The sequence below is a fragment of the Microchirus variegatus genome (assembly GCF_963457635.1).
Source record: "Microchirus variegatus genome assembly, chromosome: 5".
Classification (NCBI taxonomy): domain Eukaryota; kingdom Metazoa; phylum Chordata; class Actinopteri; order Pleuronectiformes; family Soleidae; genus Microchirus; species Microchirus variegatus.
In genome coordinates, this window is record NC_139806.1 from 8,284,685 (window position 1) to 8,309,340 (window position 24,656).

Consider the following 24,656-nt stretch of genomic DNA (forward strand, 5'->3'; position numbering starts at 1 on the left):
GAAATGGCCATACTGTAGTAAGATGACGTGCCGCGCATTTTACCTAACAGCCGTGCAGTCAGATTGTGGAGTGTCTGCGCACAGTGCGCAGCGGAAAGCCGCGTTTCCCCCTCCGAGCCTGTGCTTTTGGTTACTTACGGTAAGGTGGACCCGCAGTGTCCACTAAAGGATCAGGTGATCCACGAGCTGAGGGGCGAAGGCGGACTGTGGAAAATGCAAAATGACATATAGCAAATGTCCGAGCATAATTCATTCACCTTTTCGCCACAAAGTCGGACTTAAATCGCACCGCCGGAGCTCCAATGTGACGATGGCTCGTTAGGGTTGGTGGCGCGACTGCGATTTTTTTTTTCTTTTTTTGAGGGGATATTTTAATTTATGAAAAATCACATTCACGGACAAATATTGCTGTCAACATGGGGCTCTGCTACAGTTTGCGTCCCCGGCTCTTCGGGGACCTGAGCGGCTCTATCTCCAACGCTACTTCGGACTCGGACCAGCCTCCGGACGCCGCCGTGCCCACCCGCGCCGGGGGAGCTCGCCCGGAGGACACCGGGGGATCCGGGGAGACTTCGTCGCTACGCGCCGGCGGCGGCCCGGTGCGCTCCGGGGACCCTGCTGCCAGGCTGCCGGCCGGGGAGCACCGCCGTGGAGACACCGGCACCGACGGTGTGCTCATACAGAACGGAGGTGGTGGTGGTGGCGGTGGCGGCGGAGGAGGCAGCAGCGGTAAAGGGACAGGCAAGGACCGCGGCCGACGCTTACAGCTGCTGCAAAAACCCAGCACCCAAAAGCAGAAAAACTGGGACAAATTGCTGGTGGAGGAGAAGGAGGCCGAGAAGGAGGCGAAGAAAGTCAGTAAGAACATTGACAGGGAGCTGAAGGAGCAGAAGCGAGAGTACAAACAGACGCATCGACTGCTGCTGCTCGGTGAGTCTCTGTCATTGTGTTTTATTATTAGAAACCAAAAAGTAAATTCTAAGCCTTTTACAAACCATGTTACTGTGTGTTGCTGCTGATGGTGAGGCCTGTTGTTGTTGCTGCCACATCTGTGAGCTTTAGTGTGAACACTGTACTGTACCCTACTGTACTGTACCACCTCCTCCTCCACCTCCTCCTGCTGTCAGTGACACATGCTGAAAATGGACAGAGCTGACAAACCTGGAGGTTCTATGCCACATGTAGGCTGAGGGATGAGGATTTTGGGGTCAGCAACTGGCGGCCCGTGGGCCAAAAGTGGTACACCGGCATTAACATCCGGCCCCTAGATTAAATCAAAAATCATGATTTAAAACTAGAACCACTCGGAGAGCGTAGACCTCCGCCAAGGCAGCTCAGCCCCCCATCAAAATAGCGATAAAAATAGTGATTGCGTCTACGGATCACGCCCAAAAATGTAATCACATGTTCCTGGTCCCATTACGGACATTTCTTAAATTTCATCTGAATCCATCCGCGACTTTTCGAGTTATGGAATTTCAAATGTTTGCTTTTCTTCACCAAACATACAAAGCCATTTATTCCGAGTCAACAATTCTTTGGCAAATGTATAAGTAACTTTTTTAAAACCAACACAATTGACTATTTTTGTACAATAGTGAATCGTTTATTTTTGGAAAGAAAAAGGTGTCGTTGACCTTTGTTGTTATTTAGCTTTTAGCTCCTTGACCAGATTTATCTCAATCAATGATGCTTTATAGTCTTATAGTATGGCACCGTTAAAAATCTGTGTGTACTGACACAAATCTGTTATGGTATGACACAGTTTGAGACAATACTATAATATATAATGCAATTTTTTCCCCCTTCAACATATCCTATTTTAAGAAATAACAATGTGTTTCTGATATATCATTAACATCAATTTAAAAGAAATCAGTGTTGTATCATGTCATGAATTATCGCAAATAAGCTGACCGTGAAGTATTTTTCTTTGAATTATGCGTACAGTGCATTATAATTTAGTATATAGTGGCCTGTATCTTGTAAACCATTGAAATGGATTTATCACTGCTATTTAGTGTGATTCTCCAGAGGCTGTTATAACCTACGGCTGCAAATAGTGATTATTATTTTCATAATTGATCAATCGGTCTATTATTTTCTCGGTTAATAGAAACGGTTAAAGCTTAAAATGACGACATCCTCAAATGAACAAAACAGAGATTTTCAATTTAAAAAAACCTAATTCCAACTCATTAATGATTTCTTAAAAATGATTGAATATTATTGTAGTAATTGACTAATGATCAGTGAATCGATTCTTAGCCTTTGTAGTAATGCATAGTATGAGAGTGTGACATTTAAATAGTATGACAGAGTAGACTGTTGCATAACAACTTGTTGTATACAGTAATAATATCATATACGATCATGTACACGTGTACAGTATAACGGACTGCAGTGTTCAGAGGTTATAATATAGTGTAGTATTGTGGTCTGTTATTTATGTTTTGGACAGCAGAAGAAAAAACAACGTTTGAATGACAGTGGGACATTTAATGTTCTCTTATAATAACATTTAAAAAGTGAGTAAGAGAGTACAGAATAAATGGTTATAGCATTTTATGGTTTTGTATAGGGGTGCAACTTATACATATTTTTCATCTTCAATTAATCTGTCCATTACTTTCTTGTTTATTATTAAAAAAATATATTATATTAAGTATAATGAATTATTATTATTTGCCAAACCTGCACGATATTGGACTTTTTGCCGATATCCAATATGTCAATATATCGGGACTGCTTGGGCCGATAACTAATACCAATAGTCTAGTTTCTTCTGTTGTTATATTAATATAATATTTTGCCTTTTCATCCCACAGCAGCGTACTGTAGTCATTAGTCATATCAGCAGATCTCAGAGTGTTTGTGCCGATATCTGGTCATCCATTTTAAGGCTGATATCAGCTGATACCGATATTGTGCCGATAATACAGAGCGTCCCTACTGAAAATGACGATGTTTTCAGATGTCTTATTTGGTCAGTTTGAATGATGTCTTTGTGACGTGGAGCAAAGAAACTAGAAGATATTCACATTTAAGAAGCTAAGAAACAATCAAAAATCTTGTTTTGATCATGAGAAAAGCTGCAAACTGATTAGTCGATTATCAAAATAGTTGAGGATTAATTTAGTAATCGATTAATAGAGTAATTGTTTCAGCTCTGATTCGCGTGCCGAGACATGGGGTTAATACATCAATTAATTGTCACAGCCCTTGTTTAGTGTTGTAGTAGTATTAGTAGTAGTAGTAGTAGTAGTAGTAGTAGTAGTAGTAGTAGTAGTAGTAGTACGGAAAGTAGCCATTTGTATGACTGTGAGACATTTACAGTTATTGTTTTGCATGAGAATAATAATAATAAAAATAATAACAGAAGTGGCAGAGTACAGTGCAAAATAGTAGTTCATAATAAAAGCATAGTATGATATAGTATAGTGCAGTATAGCATAACATAGCATAGCATAGCGTAGCATTGCATATCATAGTATAGTAGTATGTTAAGAGCATAGTGTTACCAGTCTGGTGAGCGTGTAATCCACATCTGTCCAAAGTCTACTTGGGGAACAGATAAAAATAAATATATATATATATAGCCATTTTAAATATATAAAAGCAATAATAGAGTACAGTGCAATATATATATGAATGGATAAAAGAGCACAAATGTCAGGTTTGTGTCAGCTGCTAATATTTAAAAATAACCCCCGAAACAGTCCAGTATGTGTGGGCACTTTTTTTTTTTTTTTTATGGCACGTCGGGTAAATACACAGTGCAATCATAGTCATAATTCACTCTGGAGTTTATCAGGATGCTTGTGTTATAACATCACACATACCATAATAACCATGTGTGTAAGGTAACGGTGTTAAAGTCCGCCGCGTAAAAAAACCCTGCCACGCACCGACGAGGAGAAACTATGTTTAAATGTCGCTGCATTTTTATGCTAAAAATAGCCGCTTTCATTTTTTTTTTCTTCCCCCTTTCTGACGCTCTTATATACAGCGTCACACCTAACACTGCCACACTGTGTGCATATGCTTGACTTTAGACAGTGCAGCGCTCTGGTACTCTACATAATAAATGGCTACCAGTTTAATTTCCTGAGTAAACAGCCCTCGCTAATTACACACAGGAAGAAATGGCTCATCCTAATGAAGTCACACGGGGACGTGTCATACATTCTTCCATGAGCCAACAGCTGAGAACTATAGTGACCTGTCTCACTGTGTGTGATTTCACTGCGTTGTTGTTGTTATTATTGTGTTCTTTTTCGGGGCGTCTTTGTACGCCGGTCACGATCATGTTTCGGGAGCGACAGTGTGTGATGATGTGTCCTGGTTCGACCAGGAGTGAGGCTCCCACACACTTTTGGTTTCTCTGAAGAGGCCTTCGGGACTTTACAGCCTCCAGGTCTCCAGTAGGACTCCTGTTGCATGCCAGAGGACTGAGGTGGTTTGTGTTCCTCTGAAAGTGGACACCTTTCAAATAGTGTTACATTTCAAGGCAACGTATGCGAGCGAATCTGGGTCACTTTATCTGTTTGTATTTGCTGCGGGTATTTAGCGGAATAACGAGAGCCGTAAAGGAACCTTTCCTATTTACATTCATCCTGAGTGTGATCCTGCCATGTTTCACTGGTCTTTTAATTCACGTTCATAGACGTTTGAACATGATTTTGTGGTGTTAATGTTACACATTGTAAATCTCTGAGGGAAGATTCTGCAAAACTCAGGGTAGATTTTGGGGAAATGTGTTTTAGAATGAATCACGACAAAGGCTTTTTATTGTACAATCTTAAGAGATTAAAAGAAAATCATCGATGTTTGGTGCAGAAATGACGATTAAAAGATACAACTAGTACAATCAGGACTGTGACAGTAATTTATAGTGAATGCAGTGACCCTTACAAAAGAAAAAGCCAGTTTACACAAGGAAATAACACAGGCACAGAATTATAAGAAATCAATATAGGCATATAACATTTGTTAAAAAGAGTGTTTAAAGTCAATTATTAAAGTAGAATATGGGATTGAACACAAGTGAAATAAATACATACATTTAAAAATGAAAAGTGATATAAAACAAATGAATATCTGAGTTTATGAAATGGTAAAAATATTAAAAAAGGAACTCTTTAGTTTGAAAGAGATTGTTATAAAATGAATAGAATAGAATAGAAGCTTTATTTGTCATTGCATAAAATATACAGTATCAAACACAATGAATTTCAGGTTGCCGCTCTTGGTCAGTGCTTATTAAAAAGACTAAAATAAATAATAAGTATGTAAACAGACAGGAGAAGAAACCCCTCCCCAACAACAACAACAAATCCCAGAGTCCATCTGCAGGTGTGAATGTGAGAGAGAAGCCATGAATCAGTGGAACAGGAGGACATGATACGATGTGACTCCTTTCGTGTTGGTATTTTGAGATACGACAAGACACTTCTGTATCGTCAAAAGGTTTATTGTTGACGCAACACAGCTGTGTTTTGTATGATGTGGTCGTGAGCAGGCAATGAGTAGGCATGAGTTATAGTTTCAGATAAGACACCCATGTCTTTCCGGGGGCACTATCTGTCTCAGTGACTCCCCAACTGAGTGTTCATTCAAGGTTATGTGCGTGCAGCTTGTAGCTTTCAGCCTCTCAAGGTTAGTTTTGAGCATGAAGCAAATGTCGGTGTATTTAAAGTGTTAAAAGACATGTTCCCACACGCCTCATATTGTCCAGGTGCTGTGGCTGAAAGTAAAAAAAAAAATAAAAATCTTTTAATAGAGTTCCCACAGACTTTATATTTTAGTGCATGAATACAGGGACAGGAACTGGAAGGCCAGTTCCTTTTATTTTTTGGAAAGGAAGTGACTTTATTGTTGGCTCTTTCTTGGACCACATTCAGTGTGAGCCCATGATCATATCTGGTGCAGCTTTCCTAGATGTCTTTAAAGGGGGAACATTACGCAAAATCAACTTTTTAATCATTTAAATCCTTATATTTGGGACTCGGGAGGTCCTATCAGTCAACAAAGTGTGAAAAAAGATGACTCATTCATGTTTTTTTGGTCCTCCTCAGTCTAAGTACAGGAGATAAAACACGCGATGTTATCTTCCGCGTTCATTGGGGCGTCACAATGCGCTAAATTCCTGGAATTGTTGTCTCATGGAGCTCCGCTTTGTCCGTAATGCGAGAGTGCAGGTGAGGGCAACAGTCTGCAAAAACAGGAAGTCTGCGAAGTTTGCGAAACGTTCTATTCTTGGCTCCACAGTGCAGCACAGAGTTCTACACAAACTTCCAGCCTCAGAGGATTTATCTGTCCAGTGGATACATGTTATATATGACGACAATGTGCCTGCTAGAGCCTGCAAATGATCACTTTTCCAACTACTAACTGTTCACTAGGACACAAGGTAACTTGTTTAACTTGGAGAAATAGGGTATAATACACTAAGTAGAAAAGTGCTAAGTAGAACCATATTCTTCAGATTCTTCAAGATTCTTCAGCTTGTCCTCATAGGAGAACCCTTTTTGGCTCCAGGTACCCTTTTGGAGGGTTCCACCAAGAACCCTTTTAAAACCCTTTATTCAGGAAAGGGGTTTCAAAGGGTTCTCTGGATCAAAATGGTTCTTACTGGAACCATTAGTGTTACCAAGAACCCTTGAAAAACCCTTTCTACGGGAAAGGGTTCCAGGTAGAACCTCAGCCCTTGTAGAAGGACCCCTTATTTCTAAAAGTGTATTCCCCCTTTAAAGCCTGGCCTTATCACCACACATACACCACAACAACATGCTGCTCATGTAGTAGTACGGAAATGGCGAGACAATGATTAACATGTGTTGTCGTTTGTTTTGTTATTGGTTTTTGAGCTTGTGCAGGTGAAGACACGTTTTTGCTCTGACGTTGGTTGTGGGACACTTTAAAACAGAGTTGGGTGAACTTTGCTTCCGTCCGAATGGGTTTTATCATTGACATGACTTCTTTGAACTTTGCCAAAAGCTGAGCTGAGTTCCCAGCGACAGTACGAAAGTACAAAATTCACGTATCTGTACTTTACTTTGTTATTTATAGTTCTAGCAACTTTTACTTTCACTCCACTACATTTCCTCGAATTATCTTTGTTACTCGTTACTACCAAAATATAATCAGAAGAAGAAGAAGAGTTGGTATTATGGTCTGAATTCATATAGAGCTTTTCTAGTCTTGAGCTGCTTTACACTATAGTTTTGCCATTCACACATTCACATTAGAACTACAACTAACGATTATTTTCAGGATTAATCGACTAATCGTTTGGTCCATAAAATGTCAGAAAACGTTAATAATTGTGATGATGTCTTGTTTTGTCCACAAACTAAATTATTTGAATTAACATGGGGTTTAAACAAGTGTCACAGCCTACCACTGAGCTACCATGTCTCAATCCTAACTCCTCTACTTTTGTTATACTTTTACTTCTAAAACTTAAAGGTGCATTATGTAATAAATCTAAAGCAACTGGCCATAAAATCCTCCTAATATGTTACAGAGACTCAGGAATAATGTTCATATAACAAACTGAACTCACCAACAACATCAGTACAGCCAAAATATTTGCATTAATAAAAATATTTTGCAGACTGCAAATCATGTTTTATGTTTTGAAATCATGTTTTGGCATGTGGCGCCACCTACCGCCATCTACCAATCATTGCAGCCAGTAGAGTCTCAGCTGCTGAGCAACCACGGGTTGACAGTTAGAGCAACAATGGAAACGAAACGTAAAAGACCTCTGTATTTTGAATTTGAGTGCCTTTAAGTCTATTTTATTGTATCAGAAAATGGCTTGTAATGCTTAAGTCCTTTTCTGGTAAGATACTTTTACACATTTATCCAGAGGAAACCAGAGTCAACTACACCACATTAAAAGGACATTTGCCTTCATTTGCTTACTTTATAATTCTGCTTTATCAAGAGCTTGTGTCCCCACAGAGAGAGTGCTCCAATGTTCTTTCTGGCCTCAGGGGGAACAAAAAAAAAAAAGATTTCAAGGAGGCTAATTTTATCTGGATATCCCTTGGATGTCTGCCTTGTTTGTACCGTACATGCTTCAATTACAGTCGGGGTTTGTAAATAAGTGGAGAAGATGTATACACAAGAAATGAACTATTTTAAGTGACAGATTTTTCGGAACAGTCCACTTCCAGGCACCAGGAAGTGGACACCAGTGTGTTTGTGTGTATTTAATGCAGGTATTAAAGAGCAGCGATTATGCCGAGTCAACAGCATACATCTTTACATTGTTGAGAGTCGATTTGCAGCTATTTTTAAAATCCTCATGCTGCCGTGGTGAAGAAACGAAACCCCAAATTTAGGCGGCGCAGTTGCCATTTTGCAGCACAGATCTGCTTTCGGGCCTGAAAATACTAAAAATATCTCCCTGAGACTCTGAAAATTGACTACACCGGTAGAGCAGAGTTATTTTTAGACTGTTTTTATTACAATGTTTAGTCGAGAAGAGGAACTGAAAAGTCAGCACATGCTCACAGAGGGATTTATCGTGGAATAGTTCTGTGATTGTTGCGTGTAAATATTAGTATAATATTTGTGGTTTAAATCTCCTCGACAGACCACTGAACACATGATACATGGCACTACATAAAATAGGGCTGCAATTATTGTCATTATCGATGAATCGGTTGATTATTTAACACTTTATTTAATCCCTAAAATGTCAGAAAATGTTGAAAATGTTTGTTTCCCAGACCTTGAAATTAAGATAATCTCAAATGTCTTGTTTTGTCCACAAAACAAAATGACTAGTTTCAGTGATTTTTTGCTATATGGAGCAAAGAAACCAGAAAATATTCACATTTAAGAAGCTGAAAAATAACAAAATCTTTTTTTTATTATATATACAAAAAATCGCTATATATAATTGTTGAATAATTGTTGCAGCCCTACATCCACACCTGTTCTTCGTGTCACAAAATCTTCTCATATATACTTTTTAAGCTCAGACTGCATATTTTTAAAGGTGATATTTACTTTAAAATACAATATTTGTTTAGGCCAGGGGCGTCAAACTCATTTTCACTGAGGGCCACATCATGAGCATAATGGTTACCCTCAAAGGGCCAGATGTAACTGTCAAAGCGAATAATTGTATCTAAATGTAACCAAATATAATGTAAAATAAAGGTAATTACTCAGTAACATATTGCTAAATAACTTTCTGTATTTATTACTTATTCAATTTCACTTGTTGCTTGATGCATATACAATGATACGATCTAGTGGCGGTGCCGTCACTTTGCGCTTGCCATGTATTGTGGGAAATGTAGTTTATGGTCAACACATGCCTTAAAGCAGCATAGACCTATTTTAACACAGATTTTTAAGACTAATTCATGATTCGCAGGCCACATAAAATGACGTGGCGGGCCACATCTGGCCCCCGGGCCTTGAGTTTGACACGTGGTTTAGGCGAAGGAAAAAATATTTTACTATGCTGGGTTCCATCTGCATTTACTCTGACACAGTGGCATCTACAGTTGATGATGATCAGTTGGTGATGCTTACACTCCTGGTGGATAATAATAATTCACATAGAGCTTGTAATTGCAGAGATATACTCTTTTTAGTTTGGGCATGTCATTTTCAAAAAGAGGGTCGGGAAAGAAGAGGTTAAAGGTACGGTGTCTAACATTTACTGGTGAAGTTGCTTGTTGCAGCTGAACATTCCCACCTCTGTCCTTAGAGACTACCAGGGAAAAAAACCCTTATAACAGGGGAAAATAGGTAGAAACCTTAGGGAGAACCACAGGTGAGGGATCCACTCCCTGGACGGACAGACGTGCAGTAGACGTTACCCTAAACATACAATACACAATTTACAAAAAAATGTAAAAAATGCCAGGATCCATCTGGATCACTGGGCTTGTCTCAGCCTGTAGCGAAGGCTGTTGCGAGTCCTCGTTTCCGTCCTGGCCTCATCCCGTTCACTGTAAGAGATTAAATATCAGTTAGATATGTGGTACAAGTGGTTTTTATGGGCTACATGTCATGGATGGACGTCGGGTAAGTGGTGAAGGTTGAGAAATCGAGGACAGGGTGATAGAAAGTCTGTGTGCTCATTCCAAGTGCATGATGGGATGGGTTCCTTCCAAGTGGCTTGGAGAACCAATGTATCAAAACTGAAAAGATGTTTAGTTTGTCCTTTGTGGGCTATTGTGAAAAATGCAGTGGTCCAAAAACGATGGCCTGTGTAGAGCAGACCCAGCTCCTCATTCAGGGGTTTTATGAAAAACAACAATTCATACAATCAAAGAATGACATGTGATGATTGTGAGAAACCTTTCCCATTAGTAGATGAATATTAAAAATATTTTCAAGAGTCAGACAATGCACTGAAACTCGGACATCCAGGTGAAGGAACAATAAGCAGAAGAGATTTTGAGTGGACGTGCTGTGGGTACCTTGGAATTGGGTTTTTAAGAGGTCAGACCAAGGACACACACGCTTAAGTGTAAATATACAGCTTCTACAGTATGTCTTTATACAGGATGTTCATTTGTTTGGTTCTGTAACATTCATGGGGAGACTGTGTGCAATGCTGCCTGCACCCACTAGAGAGTGATGTGGGCCAGTCACTTATTTTGTGACCTTGCTTCCTGAAGTGGGGAGGCAGGGGCCTGTGATCTTTGGGCAGCGTTGGGGTTGTTGTGGTGGTGGTGGTGGTGTTGGTGCTACTTTCACACCACAGTAGGTGAAGTGATGGTTCCTGTCTGGATTTGCATGATGCACAACTCTGCTGCCCTGGTTTCTCTACGGAAAAGAAGTATTTGCATTGTGTTTGCGTAATGGATACAATAACAGTGCACTCCTTTGTTATATGTTGCACAAATAATCATTCATGGGTGTCTTATGCTGCAGAGTGATCTGCCGCTGTAAGCTTATATATATAATATATATGTACTGCTGTACATGTAATGGTTGTTTTTGACTCAGTTTAGCATTAGCTTCTTGTCATAGCCCTGACCTACAAAGTTGTCGGGGCTGCACCAGAACGGGGTGTTGGGGGGGGGGGGGGAGACTCTTGGCCTCACATGATGTGACAGAATGACAGCAGTGTTCGTGTGGACGTTACAGTGGTCGTCTTAAAGTAAAGAAGAAGTGCACAGAAGGCGAGTGACAGAGTCACACTTTAACAGATCCACACCCCATTCTGCTGGTGTGGTTGAGAGGAAGCCGCAGCGACCTGAGCACAAATGTCAGACAACACTAACAACAACTCTGAAATGTCATAACCATAACTCGCATCGCCAGACTGTAGTTAGTCTTAATACCTGTTCTGTGTTTATCTATATCTGTCTGTCTGTGGTGTGCAATATATATATAACAGTTTACTTTATTTGACTCTATACCTACTACTTACTAGTCTCTCTAAAAGCTCTACTACTATTTGGATATATACATATTTATATGTATATATACATACATATAAATATGTATGTATATATATTTATATGTATATATATATACATATAAATATGTATGTATATATATATATATATATATATACGTATATGTCTATATATATACGTATATGTATCTATATATGCATATATAGATACATATATGTATCTATATATATACAGATCTATCTGTCTGTTTTTGGTGTACTATATATATATATAACATTATACTTTATTTGACGCTATACCTACTACTTACTCGTCACTCTAAAAGCTCTATATATGTATATAGCTATACATATATATATATACATAAATATATAATACATACATACATACATATATATGTATAAATATATATATATTCTACACTGTACTTAAAACTGGGACTTCTTATTACCTTCTGGGCAGAGAATTGCAGTTGGATTTCACTTATGTTGACTCTTATTTTCACAATTGACTAATCTGTCGGTTATTTTCTCGATAAATCAAGTACTTGTTTGGTCCATAAAATATTCGAAAACGATGATCTGTGTTCGCCAAACCCTCGAAATGAAGATATTGTCAAATGTCTTGTTCTGTTCCCGAAAGAAAAGTACTCCTTTTAATGATTTCTTTGTTAACACTCAAACACTCAAATCGATTCATTTTTGCCCTATTTCAAACTGAACTTGAACATTGTATGTAGTAAGGGATGTTTTTGCATCGTAGCATAAAAGAGGCCCAATGTTGTTGGAATGGATTTGTGGATTGCATTTTGCTAAGTGTAGACAGGAAACCCAAAGCAGACAGATATTAAAAGCATATGTGATCAACATTATCACATACAACATGTTCTCTAAATGGTGTTTCCCTATTACACCGAAACCAGACCGTGTTGTTTAATAATTGTTGACATAGTTAAGTAATTATTTGCCTTATACGTTGTATTAAACAGCTATAGTTTATCAGATCAATAATCATAATAGAAGGTGAACGCATGAATCTGTCCGTCATGGCTGGGTTGTGAACTCAGGACTCTGGTTTCAAAGTTTCTGTCCCAGTTCGTCCCTGGCCATAAATAATACTTTATAAAACCGAAGCTGCGGGCCATACAAAATCTGACCGAGGGCCGCTATTGGCCCACGAGCCGGACTTTGGACTTGCATGCATCTAAATTAACAAGTTGGCAAAACTTATTTTTTTTAATTATATTATGGACTTAATTTTTAAATGAACAGATCACTTTATTTATTTCCTGGAAATAAAACATAATTTAGTGTTTAATGATGTGGTAACACAGACATAGATGCCTCATATGAATAAGGGGAGTGAGGCGGCACTTATTTTTCCCCCACTTCACACACTGTTTTAAGTGAAATGGCAGACAACAGTTATAGTGTTATAATGGTAGAGTTATAGAGTTATAATGGTAGCTCCCAGATTTTCTTTTTTTTAAATGAAAATGCACATTGATAAGTGAAGCACAGTGCACTCACTCACTCACCATGTTTATTATAGTTAACGAAAAGTGACGCAAACTAAAATTGAATAAACAGTTTTTTGTTAATTGAAATAAAACAGTTAAAAATAAAAATCGGTAACTAACTGAAACTGAATTGTGTGTTGATTATATCCAACCTCGGTAGTATTATGCACATTTTGCACTTCAGGTTACTTTCTTGTTGACTGTTATATTTGATTCAGGGATGGTTCTTAATCTGTCCTAATATATATATATATATATATATATATATATATATATATATATATATATATATATATATACATACATACATATATATATATATATATATATATATATATATATACATATATATATATACATATATACATGTATATATATATATGTATATATGTATATATATATATATATGTATATATATATATATACATATATATGTATATATATATATACATATATATGTATATATATATATATATACAAATTTAAATGGCATCTTGTGTTTTTTTATCACACAATACTTTATTCATATTATTATGAATGCATTTTTGCATTTTGCACCTGGCAAATAGTCCTTATTACCAAAATAAACCACCTGAAACTAAGCATAGTAGCAGACCTGCTCTTAAAAGTAATAAAAAAATAAAAACAAAATAAAAATATAAGTAATGAAAAATCAAAAACTATTATAACCTTGTCACACACACACGCACACGCACGCACACAGACACAGGAACACTGTAAATGGGTTGCCAGTTTGGGTCAGGGCCTCCTCTCAGAGGGAGGAGGAGGAGGGGGAGTGGACCAGGAGAGGAAGAAGAAACACAGCTAGTTCCTGTCTCAACCAGCAGCCGTAACTAGCACTATTTCGCCAGTTACTCTGCTGACTCCTCTGCCTCTGCTCTGCCACACAAGTTATAAAATACTGCTTTATGTTATAATTTAACGAAGGTGGGTAGGTAGGTAGGTGGGTTTGTTTTCCCACCCCCTCCGCCGCCGCCGCCTCCTCCTCCTCCTCGTCGTCGTCGTCGTCGTCCTCCTCCTCCTCCTCGGTCCACGGCTACTTCCTGGTGCCACAGAGAGAGGCAGTGCTGAGTTAAAGAGGCAGAAATGCTGATAGAAATTCAGATAGAAAAAAAAATACGGAGAGAAGAGAGGGGTTGGAGCCGCGATAGGAACAGTTGACTGGATTCCCAGGAATTGAAAAAGCCTCTCTGCCTCGTCTTGTTTGTATGTGTTTTGTCGGGGGGGAGTGTTCCTCTGTTTCGCCGAGTCGCCATTCTTCGTCGGTGTGTAAACTACCAGGCGCTGTGGATGACGGTTGGCTGCGGCTGAAGCGGAATTGTAACGGGGAACGTATTCCTCCCTCCGACGGAGAAGCTTCCGAGAGATTTTCCCCGTTTTTTTTTTTTTTTTTTAATTTTACATTAGCCTCATTCCGGTGTCATTTCAACCCACAGTGTCGGGGGCCCGGCTGTTGTTCTGTGCATATATACACATACAGTTTTACGATTCCACAAGGAAGGGTTAGGGCGACGGAAGATGGGTTGTTTGGGCAACAGCAAGACTGAAGATCAACGCATCGACGAAAAGGCACAGCGAGAGGCTAATAAAAAGATAGAAAGACAGTTGCAAAAGGAAAGACAAGCGTATAAAGCCACACACAGGCTGTTATTACTGGGTAAGGCTGCTTTATGTGTCACAGTGCTATGAGAAATGTAAGCTAACCGTAATCCGTGTCGTTTACCGAACACGTAGCCCCATTTGACAGCGCTTGCAATAATATGTCATGGGGGTGGATATTGATGGAAGCGAAGCTCCACCGGATCCGTCATTTAACTGGCTTCGTTTCCACAAAAAAACATGTTTTTGTTTCTGCCGGAGGTCGGCAGGGCTTTACGCTAAACAAAATGTCCCCCTTTTCTGTGCTAACGTTGGTGACATTTTGTGTATTTTTGTGTGGTCTGTCTTCGAAGGTGCGGGAGAGTCCGGAAAAAGCACCATTGTGAAGCAGATGAGGATTCTACACGTCAACGGCTTCAACGCGGAGTGAGTGCTGTTCACTTCGCTTATTCGCAAACGGCAACGTTGCCGGTTTGAAATATGGATAGCAGTGCTCGTTTTCATGGCTTCCCTCTTGGTGAATAACACTGTCGGAGAGCACAGCAGAGCCTGTGAATGGATTTTCCCCAGGCACTGCAGCGCCTGTCGGGCCCAGTATCCCATGCAAAGCAGCTAATATCGTTCCCCTCTCTGTCCTCCTCCTCCTCCTCCTTTTCGTGCACATGTACAGTTATCATACATACGTGATGATCTCAGTATCACACATATGCCAATTAATTCACTGTTTCCTGTTTCATGTGAGAGGGTGAAAGGTTGTGATCGACACAGGCCTATTGATGATTTGTTTTGCTGCAAGGCCTTGCATGGCATTGATCTTACCACTGGTCTATTTTAAACAGGCCTAGTACATGTCTGAGTCCTGTAACTGCTTTTATATGATGTCCAAGTGTTATTTTTTTAAAAAGAGGAGGCTGGATTTTTAGAGGACACAGACACAATGCTTTTTTAAAAGCACAGTACAGACCTATGGCAAGACTGCTGCTCAGTTTCCCACAATGTCACTACACTTCTGAATCCAGATCTGCCTCCAAATCTCCACCAAAATCATATCATTTGTTTCCTTTGGCCCACAACGTACACCCCCAGAAAATGCCATCCAAATGCATCCTTTACTTTTTGAGCTATGCTACCCACAACAAACCGAAGTGGCCAAAAACATAACATCTTTGGTGGACGTAGAAATATGAAATGTCTTGACCACAGCACAACACAATCCTTTACGAGCCATCCTCCATCTTCACATTTTACCCCAACCTTGACAACTGTGGCGTATGTATAAGTTAAAATACACTCTAACCTGGTCCTCTCTTGATGGTAAATGTGACTTTTTGTCTCATGTGGTTTGTGTTTGTGTGACTGCTGCCTCACACATGTATTCTGTTCCTAATGCAGAGAAAAGAAACAGAAAATCCAAGATATTCGGAAAAACGTGAAGGATGCCATAGTGGTGAGTTTCACACGCTTTCCTTTCCCAAAAAATGCTCAACCACTCCCACTGCATTCCCATTTCACCCATTGTTATTATACAGGCTTTCAATCAGAGTTCCTGGTCCTGTATTTGTCCTGTTTAATGATTGTTGTTTTTGTTTTCTCCCACAACTTCTGCTTTTTAGACTATAGTGTCTGCGATGAGCACTTTAATACCCCCTGTACCGTTAGCCAACCCAGAGGACCAATTCAGAATCGAATACATCAAAAGCATAGCACCTCTCTCTGACTTTGACTATTCACAGGTAAGATTTTCATTAAGGTTTTTATTTGTGTGTGTTTGCAAATGTGCGTATGAGATAATGAAACATGGGCTAGAGTGAGTGTGTGCGTGTGTTATTTTTTGTCTTTATTGTGTCTGTGAGACTGTGTGATGGTATGTGTTGAGAACATTTTGCTGTTCAAAGGTTAACAGTGTTGGTCTTGGTGATATAGCTCAGAGATGTCAGAGCTAATTCTGCTATTTTTGAGTAATTAGGGCTACATCCATGCAATGTTTTCATTTGAAACTGGTAGTTTCAGGTAAAAAAACTGAGTGTTTCAGCTCTGTATCAGAAATAATCTAAATCCATTCTGACACACCTGAAAAGTAATATCAGATACACTGGGTGTGCATGTGCCAGGGCAAACAGGAAGAAGGTTAATGATAATCAACAAAGTAAAAACGAAGATTTCTCTATGTATGGCCAATAACGAGGTGAAACTGAAAACTTTTTAAGTTTTGACCAAGCTTTTTGTTCACACCTGACAGTCGAGTTGTGGCCGGGAAGAAACGATAAGGAAGTGAATGTAGGGAACGGCATCATCACTTTTCTCTGCTTGTCCAGACTAAAATGCAGTCCCTGAGTTTTCAAACCAAAATGGAGCTCATCAGCTCTTTCAAACTTTTTGGGTTAGTGTTGACGAAAGACTTATCTGGAGCAGGAGTAATGCATTCAAAACAAAAATGGAGTAGTGTAGCTTTAGTGGTTTTTTTGTGACGTGTTGGAGTCTTTAAAAGAACTGGAACGACAAGTATGTTTGAAGTTTTAATTTTCTCTTGGAGCCAAAGCAGAAATACTTTTGTGTAGATTTGAATGCGAGTTGGAGAGCATGGGATTCTTTTAACTGCGTGATCAGCCATTCAATAGCGTGAGGTCATGTGTTAGAAATGTAGATAATGTTTTACATAATTTTCTTAAGTGTTCCTTGTTTGACACCGGTCGTGCGGTTCTGCCAAACTCGAGTGACAAATGAATGCAGAGCTATAGATACACTCATGAGGATTTGGATTTTTGTTTTAAGTGCACTTCTGTGGAAACCAAATGAAAGTTTACACACTATTAGATCAATCATGTGACGTATTAATCAAAACGTTTACTGTTGCTATTCTTATGTTCTATATTCCAGCTGTTGCTTTTCTGTACACCAACACCCTGTTTTAACCAAAACTACTGGGTGATAGAAAAGCAGTATTGATAATTGATTGTTTTTGGGTAATGTCAAAACCCCCCACATTACATAACTTGCAACTTATCTTTGTTTCAAATCATTGCAAACTGAATGACTTTTAAATCTTGCCTTGGGCCCCTTAGTGATTGGCATTTTTACTATTTTGTGATATTTTCTGGATATATTCATGTCTTGTTTTCATCTTCTCTGTATGATTTGTCTATCAAGACTTCAGTTTGGATAACGCTCAGGCCTTGCTGACTGGACAAGCAGAGGGTTTGTTACGTTCTTGCGGTCTTTAAATCTAATCCATACCATCAAATATTGCTGCGCCTCGTCTCGTCTTTGCATTGCTACTGTAAAGCTTACAATTATGTTTCTCAAGGTCCCTCAAAAAACTTGCTGTAATAGCACTTGGAAAGGTCCATTAAAAGGATTTGGGTGTTAATTTCTGAACAGGGCCCACAGTGAGTGTGTTATCAGTGTTAGCAGTAGTCTGTGCTGCTGCTGTGATGTTGTGTGAGGGCCGGGGCCGTGGGGAGAGCTGGCGTTGAGTTCCCAGGCCTGGCCAAGCCAACAGGAACAACATGGCTCTGTGTGGAGTGTCTGTGCTTGTCATCAGTCTCGGGTTTCACTTGTGCCGTGGGTGTCACCACTACATTGTCACTGGGTGCCACCAGGCATGATATCCAATACAACAACGGCTCAGGAACACGGCCAATCACAAACCTGTGGCTTTCACCTGTTGGTGCTGTTTTGAAAAGTGGAAGCACATTTTACCTGCAAGAGTTTTTGGCAGATGATGTCATGGTGAACCAAAGTTTGTTGATGTCTAAAGGTAAAGGTAAACGCCAACTCTTGAGAAATAAGTTGCAATTAAATGCATTTTGTAGATATCGCCTGCAAGAGCTGGATGTGTGAATGCAAATGTCTGAATCAATTGAAGGAGGCATTTACCCTGACTTTACCCTGCCAGCTTCACAGGCTACAACCACACTACTGTGCTTTCATTTAAAAAACTTAATTTTCATCTACATGCTTTTCAGCTATGTATATATGTGTATATATATATATATAGGTACTTTTATATTTATATTTATATTTATATATATATATATATATATATATATATATATATATATATATATATATAAATATAAATATAAATATAAATATAAAAGTACCTATATGAACACATGTATATCACTCTACCCTTCAGGTACACTGCATGCACATGCCAGTATAAAGTTTAAACAGGCGTCTATCTTCTGCAGTTGTTTGCTTAGTTTGAGAAATTACTATTAACCAGAAATGACAAGAGTGAAAAGTAAGAACAAGGAATTCTGTTGTGAGAGTGACACTGAGGTGAAACTATAACTAAGTGGTAGTGGATGTTTTTGCTCACAGCTGATAGTTCAGTCATGGCCAATATGAACCAGTCAGAAAGGGAAATCAGGCAACTGTGTCATCATTTTTCAAAAGTCTGTTTCTGCCTGTTTAGACCAAAATGTAGTTCCGGAGTTTTCATACAGAAACGAAGTCCGTAGTGTTTTGAAATGTCATCTGTTCAGGCGTCTAAATTGTCCTGGGTAATGTGAACAGCAGACATCCAGAGCAGCATGCATGTGTTTTGACACAAAAAATAGTGTAGCTCTAGCCATATTCATTTTTGTTATATGGTTCTTTAAAGATACAAACATACTTTGGACAATATCTGCACCTGATTCTCTGGATGTTGTCCCCATCTGATATGCTACTACAACGTAGGTATTGTGATGAGTAAGAAGTAGTAGACAAAAGTTTACGACACACTGCACTCCGTTAATCTGTCAGTTGTTTTCTACGTACAATTGTTAGACAATAATATTGTGAAACATGTTCATCACAGCTTCCCATAGAAGGTGTTGTCTTGTTTTGGCCGATCAACCATCGGAAAGTCAAAGATTCAACTTATAATATTCTCCATTAAAAAAAAATGATTCATGTTGAAGATGGAACCAGCAGCTGAGAAGCAGCTCTGACTATTTGTTGATGATCAAAACTGTGTCCATCTCATGGCTCATTGAAATGTTCTGCCATTATAATGTCTTTTGGTTTCTGCTCTTTAAAACATTAACAACTGATTCAAATAGTTTTCTTTGAGAATGTAATACTGTAACTTTACTCTTTGGTAAAGCGATAACGATATACAATTAATTCTCTACCTTCTGTGATACATTTGCATTATACTGCTGTTCTGTTATTGGTGTTATGGCATAATCAGTCAAATAAGTTCTTTTTTTGTATTTAATTATATAACGATACCTGTGTATTGATTATGAGTCATTGGATATATGGTGTTTCGTGAGGTCATTTGATGTGGCACTGTAGTAAAGTCCTAATTTCCAGTCCTAAAAAAGTGAGTCTCAGACAGGACACCATTGTGGTGTGATCTTTATGGTCATTCAAATAAAGAGTGGACTAGCAACAGAGCCATGGCTTCATGGTGTTTTGATCTACTGCAGATTTTATTGGTAGAGAAGTTGGTGTCACTTCTCGTAAAAAATTGGATTTCTTTCCATATGGTTTATTGATTTAAAATGATGACATTTACTGTTCACACTGCTGTCTAAATTAAAGGTAGTATCTTTTTTGCCAAGTAACATTATCAGATGTTTCTGAGTCAATTCAAACATCACAGGTTAGGCCTGGAGATATGATCAACACGCCCTTGTTTGTTTTTACAATAAAGTGAAAATCAGGTGATTTTTTTTTTATTCTCTCAATGTGACAATGTTATTAGCATTTAGCATTTTTGTGATTGCAAATCTTTGTACGGCAGTCGTTTAACACCTGTCCTTTATTCTAAATGACATGCTCAATTTTGATCGCCTTATGTTTTTTTTAATCCAAGCAACCTGCAAAATGTTTCCTCCAGTAGCTCAGATTAACCAGCACCCATGGAAAAAAGAGCACTTTACAAACGGTTGTCTATGCAAATGGAAACAAATGCCAATGCAGTAGCCACACTAGCCACCCAACAGTGTGTCTACTCAAGTGGAGCAGATTCAAATAGGACTCAGCTTTGCACCATGTGTCTTTCTCTTTCTCCGAAGCCTTTTTCCATTTGATGCCCAACTAAACAGGTCATGGTTAATACTGTAAAACCATTTGAGATCCACTAATTATTCTTTTACACACAACAAAAATCCAAGAATTAGGTCTCTAAAAGTTTCTCCTTTTTTGTTGGCTTACAGCTATGGATTACATGCAATTGTTTCATTGCTCCAGATTATCTAGCCTCACCCTTTTGTTGAAGTGATCTACTTTGTGATTAGGTGCAGAATTACCCGACTGAAAAAAAGTCACACACTTAGAGACTTCTTTCAGCTTGAGTATGACAACATCACTTTGATAAGCTTATGCAGTGTCGCCCGTGAACTTGTCTTTTCCAGCACACCCCAAAAAGATTCACAGTGGGGTTAAGGTCTGGACTCTTTGGTGGCCAGTCCAAAATTATGACTCATGCTCCCTGACCCTGCTTCTTTCACAATTTGAGCTTGATGAATCCTGGCAGTGTCGTCTTGGAATATGAAATCTTTGGTCATTCAGTATATTTAGGAAGTCATCTGACCTCATCTTTGAGCACATACTGTTGCTGAACCTAGACTTGACCATCTGAAGCAAGCCCTACCTTCATAGGCTTGAAATGTAGACACTGTGACTTCTATTTTAATTTGTTTTGCTGGGTTTGGCTGGTTAAATTTCGGCAGTCACTGGTGGGTCTTTATCTTCAGTTAACATGCCAACCTATACACAACTTACTTACTATCAGAGAATGTGACCAGATTTGTGCTCCTTTTTTTCTTCACTACCATGAAGACGAACAGAGGTGTTCGTCTTCATGGTAGTGAAGACGAACACAATTATACCATTAATTTTGTTGGTAGCCTTTTTGTGATTTTCTCATGTTGAAGAGTGTGTTTAAGTTTTTTTTTTTTTATATAACAATTGATTAACTTGATGCTGGATTTTCCTGTACTCTGGAAAGGTAGCCCATCTGCTGGGTGACTCTTATCTTACACAGATATCCTATTTAAATGAGGCGATGATGGTAGCCTGGGCTATGAATATCTTCCTTGGAGGACAATTTGATATGTACAGTATCTAGATGCATGGGCTATGTCACGAGTCATGGAAGCTGTGTCTTATTAAAGAAGGATATTATTTGATGCAATACATTTCTGTGTCATATCAATTGCAAAATAAATTGAGCCAAAATCCTTCTCAATATCAATCAATAAATAAACAGGCACACATAAGTCAGGTTTCAGGACCAGGTCATAAGTATCTAAGGGCACTTTAACACCTATAGTTCTATTGCTTTGGTCTGCACCAGTCAGAAAAACGTTACAATGTAGTAAACAGACGTGGGTACGGTTTGCTTTCACATGTGCATAGTTCTAAACGATCAAAATAGACCGCAAAGACCATCGTCACCGGAAAAAGACGAACCCCCGATTTCCACCGGGCGCGCCATCGCCGTGGAACGTATGTGCCGTGGTCACTGGAGCTGTTAGCTGGCTTGCTGAATACGGCTGGCCTGCAAGGCAGCGATCATGGCAGCGTTCCGCTGCCGTAAAGCACCCGGTGGGGATTGACGATGGGCAGAGGACAGCGCAGAACCGCGGCGCTGACATCCGCCGCTGATGCGTCTGGTGGAAATTCGTGGAAATCCTGTAACTCATCTCATACCCATAATGCATTAAACTAGACCGTTTCATCCCATTTGGTTTAGTTGCGTTCACACCAGAGGAACCGTACCCAAGTAGGGCAGATAAAGCGGTCTGAGACCACCCCTTCAGGCAGGTCTCGCACCGGTTGCTTTGGTGCGCACCGAAGTACCGAGATTACATTCACACCTATGCAAACGAACCGAACCGAACCAAGGGACCAAACACGTTTGGTGTGCACCAAATGCTGTAGGTGTGAAAGCACCATGACTTAAGGCAGTACAATGTGGCCAAAATGGTTGTCATGATGAAGGTTTAAAAATCTGTTTATCGATAATCACTGAGAAAATTATCAGGCAGTTGATCAATAAATGCAATTGGACACCAGCCATCCACTGTGGCGATCCCTACAGAGGGAGAAGCCAAAAGAAGACAGAAGGTGACACAAAACATTTCACTAATCTGAGGCAGACCATTCAAAGCAAGGTTAGGTGCATACAAAAACATTTGGTTTATACTGAACCTTTCTTATATTGCTAAGAAAATTACAGCATATTATAAATAATGAATGTAATTGAATTATTGCCCAGCCCTGATCTATTCCAGAGGGATGAGATGAGGTTGTTGATGTTGTTGATAGTCCGGCTGGCTTTGTACAGAGGAATTAGAGGAGATTGACTATTGTTGTACATTTTGCTTAAAGGCCAAAGGTCCCTTCTAAACTGTAGACGGAAGAATTCCAGTGTCCTGTTTTGACTGAACATACAAATTGTTTGCTTCACAACTGAGTTTTGCTTAGTTGATTGGATGTAGTCCGTTTTTTTCTCTGCATCTGCATGACCTGATATAATTTATGTGAAATTCTGATGCGTACAGCGCACACACACACGTACCCAACTTCTGACACAAACACAGAAATCCTGTCCCAGCAGAGCCATCAGAGAATCAGCATCTCATGGCTGCTGGTTAGTGGTGTTGAACTGGGAGGAGCAGAGGAAAGAGTTAAAAAAGCTTGTGTTCAAGCAAATTCCCTTCTGGTCTCTTTCTGTGTTATCAGTTCCTCTGTAGGGCACTGCAGCACACACTGCATTTATTCAAAGGCCTAGTGTCACACGCCTCTGTGGAAAAGAGCCCTGAGGACCATACTCTGGCTTTTTTCCTCCCTTTTCTGCCCCTTCCACTCGTTTCCATCCTCTCTCCATCAAGTCCCAACACTTGGTAGCTTTGTCAGGCCCTTCTTTGGGTTCTTCAAGCCCTCCTGTGTCTGCTGTTGTCAAAATGTAGCTTTAACTATTAGCAGCTAAATGTAATCAGTACTGTTGAACTCATTGATATTAGTTGAGGTGTGTGTTAAAGTTGGACTGTCCCAGAGGTGGAAGCAAACAGAAGAGAAAAAGCAAATATGGCCCAATCGTCTTTGTTAGTGCAGAGTTTGCAGCAGGTAAAAATGTGATATTATTACTACAGGAAGCTGAAGCATAGTTGTCGAATTTAAAATAATGTATGACTGGCACTAACGGATAACATGACAGCATGAAAGTGTTAAGGTTATACCTGACGTGCCTGAAAAGTTATATTTATCTGTAACAAAAAAAAAGTAAACATCCCTCTCTCTGTAAGACTTTCTCTGAGGACTGGACCAGTGGATTTCCTCCATGTTGAACTTAATCACCGGATCTGCTGAGAGGAGCTCTCCCGAAGCATGTGATCATTTATCAGGCTCCTTCTCCCTTGCTCTCTCTGGTTCGGGGCTATTTTCACCCTCTCCCCAGTCGGAGTGCAGAGCCAGTGCTGAGTGCAGAGAGTCATGTGGTGGTTCCAGGCTAGAGGAGGAACCCATCTGAAAGACGTGCACAGAAAGAGGCGAGGGATATTAGCCCAATCATCTTTGTTTGGGGCATACAGCGAGTCCTGGGAAATGTCTCAAAGTCATTGATAAGATGTGTTCCCCTTATAATGCTCCCCATTGTCCAGGAGCAGGAAGTCAGCTGAAGCACTGAGACTATGTATAGTCATTTACAGCACCAGACCTGTAGATGGATTTTTCACAGCAAGAGAGCTATATTGCTATTTCTGTTCTGTTGTTCAACAATTTTTGTTGAATTTGATCCAGTGCTAAGCTGTAACATTGAAGTGCTGCACCTTTTGTTGCTTGAGCTTAGGACAGAGCAGAGAAGCTTGTGACCAGAAAAGTCACAAGTTTGATTTCAGGAACTGTTAGATAAATGTGTATCGAGGAAGCGAATGACAACTGCTACAGCCGTGAGCGGTGTACATGCAGGGCTGCAAGTTCATTGATTTTCATCGTGAATTAGTCTGCCTATTATGTTCTCGATTCTTTGATTCATTAATTAACTTTACTAGAGTTTTACTGCAATGTTAAACCCAAGAAAGATGTCTCATGATCACACGTAGAAAAAGTGGAATGATCAAATTTATGGACTGTTTATGACTTAAATATATGTCAGTTTTACAAAATGG

The 24,656-nt window shown here is 39.4% G+C and overlaps 1 protein-coding gene across 2 annotated transcripts in view; it reads left to right on the forward strand.

The window, feature by feature from the left end:
- Nucleotides 1-416: 416 nt before the first annotated feature.
- Nucleotides 417-24,656, forward strand: part of gnal2 (guanine nucleotide binding protein (G protein), alpha activating activity polypeptide, olfactory type 2) — a gene marked incomplete at both ends in the record, with an annotated part of 50,059 nt that continues 25,819 nt past the window's right edge. The window contains 4 exons of one of the 2 annotated variants that reach the window (XM_083889827.1): nucleotides 417-930; nucleotides 14,898-14,970; nucleotides 15,937-15,991; nucleotides 16,158-16,277. In XM_083889827.1, the coding sequence (XP_083745953.1) occupies nucleotides 417-930; nucleotides 14,898-14,970; nucleotides 15,937-15,991; nucleotides 16,158-16,277 (762 nt within the window). Of the gene's footprint in view, nucleotides 931-14,463; nucleotides 14,603-14,897; nucleotides 14,971-15,936; nucleotides 15,992-16,157; nucleotides 16,278-24,656 lie in introns of those variants that run through there. The other variant, XM_083889828.1, reaches the window with a different exon arrangement.